A 12002-nucleotide genomic window follows, 5' to 3' on the forward strand; every position below is an offset into this window, starting at 1 on the left:
TTTATAATTGGTTCTGATGAAAAAAATGGCTAACTAATTAGCTAAAATTTGTTAGTCAATACACTAGATAATCCTCATTTTTGAAATGATAAAATGATTAAGGTTGATTAAGGTGTGCTGACCCAGGGTTCCCCACTTTAAAAGAAAGTATGTTTTAAAGGTCTCGCTGATTGCATTGACTTCAGTTTGCAGACCTGGAAGCTGCGTCCATCTTTTATACTTTTTGTGATTGCAACTCCACATTTTAACTACACTTCCATTTACAACTTTCTCTGCCTATTAAATGAACACCTGTTCTTTACCGAGGAAAGTGAAGAGGAAGAGACATGCAAACTGCAAAATGCAAACTGCTATCTCACCATCTCTCTTGCTTCCTGTCGCACAGAGGGAATGCACAGGATGCTGTAAAGAGCTCCATTCACATATGGCCAAATCTGAAAGTGACACAGACAAACACAACCTCTATCTCTATGGTCTCAAATACAGCAATTAGAGATGTGTGCCCACAAAGAGGAACTAATGTTTGTGCTGTGGATAAGCTTTTTTTTTTTTTTTTTTAACAACCTGACCGCTAACATAAGTAAAATCAATGAACTCTGTGCTTTCTATGTTTTATTGATGTTCCTGCAGTCATGGCTCACTCATGCCAAGACTGCAAGACATTTCAAGGGACATAATTACACAGTGTAACATAACAGTAGAGACACTGTTAATTTATGAATGTTGGCGGTTTTAGTTTATGATATGCTAGCAACTCGTGTCATTTTCTATCCTTTAATGGCATTAATTCTGCACTTTCCACCTATTGCATGCAGTACACACTGTTTGTTGTGTAGCCTGTATCAGTTTCAACCACGAGAAATCTGTTTTGCTTGCACACTGCAACCACTGTGCATGCAACTTCTGTGCTGTGTGTTGGTAGATGTGTATATCACCTCGTGGTTCTCATGTCCAAGGAGATCAGTCAAAACTTTTAGCACATGCTTGGCGTTTTCTGCACACTTCCTTTTTCCTGTAAAAAGACAACCATCCAGCACACAAATTTAGCAACGCTTTTTCTGTGTGCAATATGATGGGACTCTTATTTGATTTAATACATATAAATCCGGTTAATGACTTCCCAGTACTTATCCGTGTAAGACAATACAATTACTGATAAATCAAATGTGGGACAGTATTTCATTGTGGCATTCTACATTGAACAGAAGTACAGCATATAATAAAAACATATTTTGGGAAAAAAGAAAAGGAAAGAGGGAGCGTCTGAAAGCGATACATCCTAGATATGACGTAAATGGAAGACAAATAATTGTAAAAACAAGAGTGCAGTGAAAACATGTATTCAGAAGGACCGAAAAGCTAAACGTTTGCTTTCAATGCAAACTTAGGCAATAATTAACCTTAGTGTATCAGCAAAAAAAAAAAAAAGAAAAGAAAGAAAGAACAGGAACAAACCTAGACCTTGACTCGTTGTGGCGTGAAACAAGGTCGTTCTGATTTTCATGATAGCATGGACTATTAATAAGCTCTATGAATGAACGTTATAGTATAACCCATGGTGTGTTTGAGAAGACTTATTTGACTTGGAAATTATTCACGGACAGTGAAAAAAAACAAAGACACAAAAAAGCACACAGAAAATCAACACCAGTCTTAAAGTAAATATAGCATAGTAGCATAGCGTAGTAAATAAAATAAAGCCAATTATTGTTTAACATGGATGAAAGACAATAAGGAAATTGTAAGCCTGGGTCAAAAGTCAACTGATCAGAAAAAGGTTTCCTACAGTAAGGCTTAAAAAGAAAGGTGTTTATTCTTTAATGCCCTGTAAAAGCCTTGAGCCAGCTCTCCCTCTCACCTTCCTTTATTTGTTTATCACATTTTTGCTTCCACAGAGTGAGATTGTTATTTTATTTACTTTATAGTAAGGTATAAAGACCAGTCTTTATACCTTGCGATTTTTTGATTTGTTGGTGAAGCCACTTAAACACTGACCTATGAACCATTCACGCATAAAGACAACTTGGCAACTGTAAATTCTACTTTGAGGGATTTAGTTATTAGCATAATTTGTTCCTATTTCTTCAGTTCAGTCTTTAGTTGGTTACTGATGTCATTCACAAACAGTACCCATTTTCTTGGCAAAATAAAAATATATTTGCCAATGGCCAGAGCTGCCTCTCAGCCTCCTAGCAGACACACCTATCAATTTCAAAATCCTACATCTCCATGTTCTCAAGTTATCACGTTCACAAGATTTTTACAGAACGTGATGCGGTCACTGAAAGTGGAACTTGTTGATACATCGGATTTTTAGTAAGTGCATCTGTGGTATCAGTTTGAAGCTCCTACGTCACCTCATTCTTGTGTTATCGCATTCACAAACGCCGGTGTCCATGCCGCCCGTCTGGTGTTCGCATTATTGAGCTACATTTATGTTCTGCATGTTTTTATGTTTACCCTTTGTTCGCAAACACAGGTTCATAAGCAAAGCTGCAGAATACTCCAGGTTGTAGTCACTGAGGCAGTCTGAGTCCTGGAGCTCATCCACTAGCCAGCCAATCAGATCATCTGCAATCATGGCTGTCTGCTGACTCCTCCTAACAGGCGAGACATGATGTAAGGTCAAATATTCATGCTTGTCAAAAGGACAAAAATTGTGACATATTCATTTAAAAAACATTAATCGAGATAAGAAAGGATTTAGAAAACCCTAGTAATTTTAAAAACTACCTGAGGCTGAGTTTCTGCAGAGCCACAAGGACATTTTCGCGAGTAAGAGATTCTTTTTCTTCCTTTCTGAGTGTTTCTGTCAGATGTTTCAGAAGAATGGGGATTTGGGAGAGGTAAACACGACCTGTAATAAATATCAAAGGAACATCTTGAAAGCATTCACAGCCATTCTAAAGTCTCCTTTTTACAAAATGCTGTCTACAGTTACTGTTTAGCTTTGTGGAGCATCATTAATAGTTTTTCCTCAAAACGGAAAGCCAGTAAGGTCAAACCATCAGGAATCAACTTACAAAGTAAATGATGATGCCTAATGAGCTCTAATGGCAGCTTTAAACTTACCCTCTGCAAGGGAAGCAAATGCATTGATGAGACGAGCCATGTATTGACGGACAATCTCGTTTGTTGATCTCATTAAATGAAGCACAGTTTTCTAAGGAAACAAACAAATGTAGGGCAAGTTGTGCACTGTGAGTTTTTCCACTCACCATTTTTTGAAGAGTGAAATTTCTTAGAGACAAGGACTATGAATTTAAACATAAAACACAATGTAACTTATTTGAGAAGTAGCATCTTTTTAAATGTGTCCTTCCTTAATGTTCATTTTTGCAACACTTTAAAATGAAAGGCATCATATTTATGTACGCTGACCAACACCTCAGTTAAATGCAGAGTCTTCCAGCGTTGCTATAGAATTTAATTTTATTTATATAGCACTAAATCTCAACAACAGTCACCTTAAATGATTGCAGAGTCACTTAGATATACCTAGAAAACCTTGAAACATACACAGGAGTACAAAGATTGAAAGCATTTATGAAAGGGTTATTCACTCTAAAGAGATTGTATTCAGCATAGCACCTGAAGCTAAAGGCTAGGTGAAAAGAAAATGACGAGAGAAAAGAAAAAAAAGAACAAAGTGTGTCAAAAGTCTTTCACGAGGGTAAAGTTTGGGACACAATCTGAGCTTCTCAGAGGAAAGTGCTTATTCTGAGACTGGGAACCATTTCTAAATGACTGACCATTGGGTTCAAATGATCTCTTAATATAAAATAATTACTAAATATTTGATAATGTTAAGATCATAAACAATGATTTTCTTCCTCTAAATTTAAATATATGACCTACAGAGCTAAACAAATTGACAGATTAGACAGTCTAGAATAAAAACAAGAAGACTGTGATATTTTAGAAATCTGTCAAAAAATGTGTTTACAAGTTTGATTGCCTTTTCCCTATCCTCCAGCTTTGTCATGAAAGTCACCTTGTAAGGATAACATAACCTTTTTGGGAGCGAGTTATGTTCTAAGTGTTGGTTTAAAATTGTCTGGAAGCACCACATTTCTACGATTCTTTTATTTACGGCGTGTTTTTCAATTTGCACGTTCACAAGTTAATTAACAGGCCCTCTGAATGAATTTTGTAGTGTTAACATGCATGATAGTGAAGCTATAACCCCACCTCTTTAGTACTGTAGCACTCCAGAAGATCATTGCTGATGTAAGCCTGAAGCACAGTATCTCTCTGTTCACCAGGGAGTGAGCGGGTGAGTCTCTAAAAAGACATTAGAAACAGATCCAACAATCAGCACTCAAAAGTCTAGTCCAAGTAAATATAAGTGCCACTCTTCTTTTGTCCAGGTTCACAAACTGCCCAAGTTTCTGGACGCCCCAAATTAAAACTGTACTTAACGCATTCTACTCTCTGAGGATGAAGACGGATAAATACACTGATCTTAAGTTATAAGCGAGTGTTGGAGCCAAACAAAGTCACAAGGAAGGCTGATGATCAGATAAATACGAGACATCTTATCACTAAGGAGAAGGCTGGAGATAATAAACAGAATACTCTCACCCATCGCATTGCCTGAAGTAGCAGAGACTGAAGTCTCTCTGAGCCTTCGATGAGGTCTTTCTTAAGCTTCTCATAGTCTAACGAGGGCAACATTGGCACATCCTTTGGTCTCCTGGTGATTTAAAGAGAAACGAGATAGCAGCCTTGTTTTATTTGGGTTTAATGAAACTGTATGATTGGTACAAAAATGATTTCTTCCAAACGAAGACTTACTGTGGTGCAATGGACGCTCGTAGCATAGAGGAAGCCTACAAGAGAAGGCAGAGGAAAAAAAACAGAGATAATGAGAAGAAAAAAAGGAGGATCTTTAATGCAGGGTATTTTTTTACAATCTGACTTTATTTATCACTTTAAAGTGTGCAAAACATACCACATGCAACATTAACCATATGTTACTCTTACCATCTGGTCCATCCAATCTAAGATAATCAAGTTAGCTAATGTGTAAATATGTCATTAGTAGTTTTTAAGACATGCATACATCATCATGCGTGTGGTACATGCTGAGTACTGGGACATACAGTATTACAGTGTTTGGCAATATTATCTATGCAGTAAGAGGCCAAGAAACAGTACCAGAAAGGGTAGGCTAATACTTCTGCATTTGTCACACATTAGTCCATCTGTGGTTTTTTTTAGATGGCTCCAGAGTGTAGCGACTGACATCTAACAAGTGAAAGACCCCCACTTTGACCCAGGAGAAGAAACAAAAACTTGATCACCGAGGTGTTGTTGTTGTGTGTAAAGTAAGGTGAAACTGACTATTAAAGTTTTTACTCTGAGGGTATTTTGAAAACCCCTGAAATCAAATCTAAGGAGGAGGAGGAGGAGGAGGAGGAGGAGGAGGAGGAGGCGGCTGGACCTATGGTGGGAGAACCATAAGGTCAGAACACTGATCCGTGTAAACAGAGGTATCGCCTTGTCTGGCACACTAAAACAAACAAAGAAAAAGAACAGAACAGTGATACCTGGCTTCTTTCCCAAGTTCCTTTCCCCCTAAACATTTGGTGCCCATGTACGCATGATAATATGTTGTTCTGGGACATTTGACACTGGCGCACCAAGCAACCAGAAGGTCATATTTAAAGCGACAATCAAATATGCTGCTTAGTAAGAAGAGAACCATAAAGCTAAACAAAGGTACTTCTGACAACAGCAGACGGCTGACTGTTGTCAGGGCAGGGATAGCTCAGTAGGTAGAGTGGTGGCCCCATGATCGGAAGGTCGGGGGTTCGATTCCCCTGAACAACTACCCTGAGGTACCCCTGAGCAAGGTACCGTCCCTACACACTGCTCCCCGGGCGCCCAGTGGCTGCCCACTGCTTCACTGAGTGAATGGGTTAAATGCAGAGAGGGATTTTCCCCACGGGGACCAATAAAGTACACTTTCTTTCTTTCTTTCTGACAGAACAGAAATCCAGGTTTCTGCAAAGACAAAGATGGAGGTGTTCAGTCAATCCCACCAAAGAGCCAATTATATGTTGAACCTGAAATCTAGTGTTTGCATTGAAGCACATACAAGCTAAATTTTAAAACGACTAATTTCGACTGTGTGGTGGCAGGAAAGTCAACTACAGGGTGGGCCATTTATATGGATACACCGTAATAAAATGGGAATGGTTGGTGATGTTAACGTCCTGTTTGTGGCACATTAGTATATGTGAGGGGCAATTGTCTATGGTGTGAAGATACGAGATGTGCAGCACCTGAAACTACGGATACTGGATGCCTGTGCTGACATTTCTTCTGCGGTGTTGCTATCAGTGTGTGAAGAGTGGGAGAGGGTTGCATTGACAATCCAACACAATGGGCAGAACATTGAACACATTTTATAAGTGGTCAGAAACTTGTAAATAACTCATGAAAGAATAAAGTTACGTTGAATCCAAGCACACCATTGTTTTTCTTGTGACATTACCAATAAGTTTTATGTGTCACATGACCCTCTTCCTATTGGAAAAATAAAAGATCTAAGATGGCCGACTTCTAAATGGCCACCATGGTCACCACCCATCTTGAGGAGTTTGCCCCCTCAAATATACTGATGTGCCACAAACAGGACTTTAATATCACCAACCATTCCCATGTTATTATGGTGTATCCATATAAATGGCCCACCCTGTATATTTAAACCAACAATGTAAGCTGCGACCCTAAACTGAATTAGCACAGTTTTTAGATGTTCTTTTTTGATCCTTGAAAATAAAAATGACTCTCTCCCCCTTCATTTAGTCATTCAACCTGCCCAAATAACTGGCTGGAGTCTTTACCAAGATAGCTGCAGAATGGGGAGACTTGCTTGCAGCAAGACTTTATGTCCAAGTTTTATCTAAATTTTGAGTCCTGATTAGTTTTTATATTCTTTGAATAAAAGTGAAATGCTTTTTATGTTTTTTCATCTTTTCAATCTGTTTTTACACTGTGGTTACAACCAAAATCATGGACTGTTGATGCTATTGTCTAACTACAAGGCTTTATGCCTTGGTCCAAACAGCAATAAAAGAAAGATTGATAATGTACAAAGACAAAGACTCTGATACTGAGGATAAATTATGGCCTTGCACTCACTTACATTAAACTAGCAAGCCTAAATGAGAAAAAATACTATCCTCAAAAATAATTTATGAAGCTAAGCAGGTATGTCTGGCCACCGGACCAGATGGGGTAACCGCAAAGGTCCTAAAAGAGTGTGCAGACCAGCTGGCTGGGGTCTTCACTAAGATCTTCAACACTTCACTGTCCCAGTCCTGCATCCCGCCGTGCCTAAAGTCAGCCACAATTGTCCCACTGCCAAAGCGTACTAACATTAGCAGCCTCAACGACTACCGACCAGTTGCTCTAACACCTGTTATAATGAAGTGCTTTGAGAAACTGGTCCGACGTCACATCATGTCCTGCCTGCCACCCACACTCGACCCGCTCCAGTTTGCATACAGAGCTAACAGATCAACTGAAGATGCCATTGCTACAACGCTCCACACCACCATCTCTCACCTGGAAGTGCAGGGCCGTTACGTCAGGCTGCTCTTTGTTGACTTTAGCTCTGCTTTCAATACGATACTCCCGGACAGACTAATAGATAAACTGCTGGAAATTGGACTTCCTTCCACCACCTGCCGCTGGATCAGAGACTTCCTCTCAGACCGTGTACAGAGAGTTAGAGTGGGGCCTCATCTTTCCTCAGCCCTCAGCCTCAACACCGGCTCTCCACAAGGCTGTGTACTGAGTCCCCTACTGTACACTCTGTACACACATGACTGTGTTAGTTCCCACCCAGACAACACAGTCATCAAGTTTGCAGATGATACCACTGTGGTGGGGCTCATCTCAGGGGGAGATGAGACTGCATACAGAGCTGAAGTTCAGAGGCTGTCAGATTGGTGTGCAGACAACAACCTGGACCTCAATACCACCAAAACAAAAGAACTGGTAGTTGACTTCAGAAGGAGGAAGTCCGAGCTGCAGCCTGTCAGCATCAACGGGGAGTGCGTGGAAAGGGTCTCCAGTTTCAAGTTTCTGGGTGTGCACATAGACACAGACCTCCAATGGAGCTCTAACATCTCTGCGGTCTTAAAGAAGGCCCAACAGCGTCTCCACTTTCTGAGAATCCTCAGAAAAATGGACCTGAAGAAGGAGCTGCTGACCGTCTTCTACCGCTGCTCCATTGAAAGTGTGCTGACATATTGCATCGGTGTGTGGTTCTCCAGCTGCACCACAGCACACAGAAAGGCACTCCAGAGGGTCATCAACATGGCCCAAAAAATCATTGGACATCCTCTTCCCTCCCTGAAGGACCTGTACAGCACTCGCTGTCTCAAGAGGGCACGCAGCATCCTACGGGACTGCACACACCCAGGACACCGGGTGTTTAAGCTGCTGCCGTCTGGCAGGAGGTTCAGGCTGCTGAGGTCCCGAACAAATAGACTCAAGGACAGCTTTTACAACAGGGCAATAGCCCTGATCAATGTAAATAGCTGACCTGACTGGATACCTCCCTGGACTTTTTAGGGGGAGGTAACAATGTTTAAAACGATAACAATAATATTTATATTTATAACAAGGTGCAATAATAATTAATGTGCAATAATAACAGTGTGCAATACACATACACTTATTCTTCTTTTTTATACTAAGTTAATATACTGTGTTGTGTTGTTACGTTGTGATGTGTCATATCGTGTCGTGTTGTGTTATATGTAGTGCCGACGTAGGACAGTTTTTCCAATTTCATTGTACTACTGTACTATGTATGACTGTGCAATGACAATAAAGAGTTATCTTATCTTATCTTATCTTGTTATCTTATGTTGACCTGCTTAGCTTTAAACTGCTACGTAACAGTGGTTTAAAGTAAAGTTTACTAGCTATGGCTGCTCATTTTTTAATGTTTAACTATACCTAAAAACAGCAAATTTGATATGTTGACCCTGGGTGCCTGTTTTTAAGGTTGTTAAGAATCCTACATGAAGTGTTCTTGTTGCTGCCTTTCAAATAGCTGTAATATAACCTGTCCTGTTTGAGAACCCGAGCATGCGAGTAATTCTTTTAAATCAAAGCACCCTGTGATGGCCATTCTTGTTCTGTCATTTTATATGGCTATAATCTAAAAAACAAAACAAAAAATAACAATAAGCATAAGAGAAGAAAAATGAAACTGAGAGATAAGTTGAGAGCTAAAGGCTAAAATGAGAGTTGAGGAACAATGACTGTCATCGTCCTTACTGCAAATAAAGCCAAACATACGTTTAAACTGGGACAATCTAGCGGGAATGCACATATAGTCAAGAGGGTGTGATGAAGAAATATGTTAGGAGGTCATGAAGGACATAAAGACAACAACAGGAGGGAAAAGGGAGACACCGAGGCAGAAGCTAGATGAGAACTGGGGACCTGAGCAATAAGAAAATGTAAAGATGAAAATATATGAAACTTACATAGCCATCATCATAGGGACTCATAGAGTAATATCCCTTTGGGGACAAAAGCATCACACAAGCAAAAAAAAAACAAAAAAAAAAAACACACACACACAAAACACAGAAAAAAATGTTGTTCAGTTCAAATAGAAAGAAACAAGATTTCACAAGCCAGAGGTCAAAACCACAATGAAGGCCGCTAACAGCAAGCATGATTGTCAAGCTGTGGACAGTTTTTTAGGTCGGTTGGGAGCTTTTCTACAGCCTTTTGATTATCGGTGGCACAAAAGAGGCAGAAAAAGAGGCTTAATAACAGCAGCAAGGATTTAAGATTTAATGTAACTCTGACCCATCTCGACACCTTTAAATGTCGTCTTTATGGGAGAAACACAGTTACATTTCCAAGGCAGATGATTACGTAAATGTCTGTGACTGCTTATTGGAAATTTGTGTTGTGTACACTTGACTTTCCAACAATGACTGTATTGATTCAACTCCAGGATCCAGGAAGCACTCATTCTAGGATGCACACAACAGAATGACTAGACAGCTTACATAAAAGGAACAAAGATGTCTTTTTGTACATAATGTAAACACTCCTTAAGTGCACTTTTCCCCGATTGTGGCTCTTATCTCCTCACCGTCTGCTATGCATACTCTATGCTTCAATAAAATCACATTAAGTTGGGGCCAGGTGTTGTTGTTACTATTCTGAGGCGTGAAGAAGAGGGAAGGAATAGAGCTAAGACTGTGTGCTGCAACTCACAGTGCCTGGCCTGGTGAAGTCTGTGCTCTGCATCACACTCTGTCTCATCTGGCTGCTGAACAGGCGAACACACACATTCTGCAGGTACTCTGGGGAGATCTGCAAAAACAAGGCACGTTCCCCTGAGCTTTAAAATACTGTTTGTGCGAGAAGAGCAGGGTACTACAAGTGTATTCTAGTTTTCCAAATATTAAAATCTTTTCATATATATTTTCAATCCATTTTGCGCATCAAAAGATTTCTTGTTGGCGCTCGCATGCACACCACTGGACTTTGAATATGCAAATTTGGGGTTTTTTGTCCTGTGTGCACACATTCTTTTCTAACTTGTGCCACACTTATGGACTCCGTATCTGTTGCATGTCTGACAGAATGTGTGCTTGTTTGTCCCACAATTAGCCTGCCCTACCATCTTTCCGCTGACTGTGGCCTCCAATGAGTCGACCAACTCAGCAGTGATTCCAATCAGGTTATGGTAGTCAGCTTGCATCTTGTTGAACTTCCGTACGTAGCTGGTGATGCGGCGATCTGATTCAGCCAGCTGGAGCTGTAACTGCTGCGTGGCCTCTGTGCATTCACCCAAACAAACAGAAAAAGACGGAGACTGCAGAAACCAACACTGGCTTACATGCATTAGGTGAAAATGCCTGTTATCCTTTCAGATGTCAAGAAATTCATTTAAAAATTAAACAATATTCTGAAATGCCATTTTTAATCAACCTCTCCAACACCAATCTCATCATTGACTTTTCTACTAACCTTTATCAATATTTAACATAACGTTTTTTATCCATTAGTGAGAGTTCTGTAAGTGTTATTACGTAAATAATACTTTCCACATTATACAAATGAATCAAGCAAAAAACCCTTGGCAAACAGATGTATAATGGGTGACGCTGATATGACTTCTTTATCTGTAGTATTAGTTGACCACTACTGATTAATGAGCAGGTGTGGCCGTGAGCCTTTGTTCCCTTTGAGATTATGAAAAGTTGAAAGAAAGAAAACTGAATAACTGGCAATAAGAAACAGCTGTTGGGGTGAAGAACTGCAAACTGCAATGCACGAAAAGGTAGACTCTGTGATGGGGTAATTACCTTTAGTACTCCTTCCACCCTCCTTCTGCATGAAGTTGGTTAAAGATCACATACTTAGAGACAAATCAAACATTTCTCCTGTATTTATTCCCTTGCTAATGGTTTCATCAGGAATTACATACAAATGAAATAATTAGTAAAAGGACTGCAGATGGAACTAATTAATATCTGAAGCCTCAGTTATGCTTTCTCTGTCGGTTTGAGTCCAAGTCACGCAAATTTCATCATGAGATGCTGAGCGTGGTCCACGCGGACATCTGTTTTCCTGAAAGCAGCACAGACTTTACATTACAACATACCAGATGTGCATGCACCCCAGGTAGCAGACAACAAACAACGACAATTGGTTGTGTTCCTACTTTCACTTAAGTACCCTATAAATGTCATGTAAGCACATGTAAATGTTATTAATTGGCTGAGCCAAAAAACACTGATGCTCAAATGTTCCCACTTTTGGTAACCGTGTTAATTTTGTATACACTAGAAACATTTTTTTTCAGCCCATAGCTTTTTATTTTACAAAGCTTTGAAAGTTGGCTAGTTTAGTTTCACAAATATGTACTGAGCAAAGTCTATGTGGTGGGTTTCCAGTATCCCAATAATTCCATTACCTTTGCCTGCCCTTCTACTCTGAGGAGG

At 39.9% G+C, this 12002-nt stretch overlaps 1 protein-coding gene across 5 annotated transcripts in view; it reads right to left on the reverse strand.

The window, feature by feature from the left end:
- armc9 (armadillo repeat containing 9) overlaps positions 1-12002 on the reverse strand; it is a 28601-nt gene that overhangs the window by 12288 nt on the left and 4311 nt on the right. For 4 of the 5 annotated variants that reach the window (XM_026142258.2, XM_026142261.2, XM_026142259.2 and 1 more), the window contains exons 7-18: positions 11364-11388; positions 10676-10833; positions 10267-10365; positions 9519-9554; positions 4798-4832; positions 4585-4696; positions 4192-4284; positions 3073-3163; positions 2734-2857; positions 2461-2600; positions 936-1012; positions 360-434 (exon numbers count right to left, since the gene is read on the reverse strand). In XM_026142258.2, coding sequence (XP_025998043.1) covers positions 360-434; positions 936-1012; positions 2461-2600; positions 2734-2857; positions 3073-3163; positions 4192-4284; positions 4585-4696; positions 4798-4832; positions 9519-9554; positions 10267-10365; positions 10676-10833; positions 11364-11388 — 1065 coding nt within the window. The remainder of the gene's footprint in view (positions 1-359; positions 435-935; positions 1013-2460; positions 2601-2733; positions 2858-3072; positions 3164-4191; positions 4285-4584; positions 4697-4797; positions 4833-9518; positions 9555-10266; positions 10366-10675; positions 10834-11363; positions 11389-12002) is intronic. The other variant, XM_026142260.2, reaches the window with a different exon arrangement.

The sequence above is a fragment of the Astatotilapia calliptera genome, chromosome 15 (genome assembly GCF_964374335.1).
Source record: "Astatotilapia calliptera chromosome 15, fAstCal68.1, whole genome shotgun sequence".
NCBI classification, from domain to species: Eukaryota; Metazoa; Chordata; class Actinopteri; order Cichliformes; family Cichlidae; genus Astatotilapia; species Astatotilapia calliptera.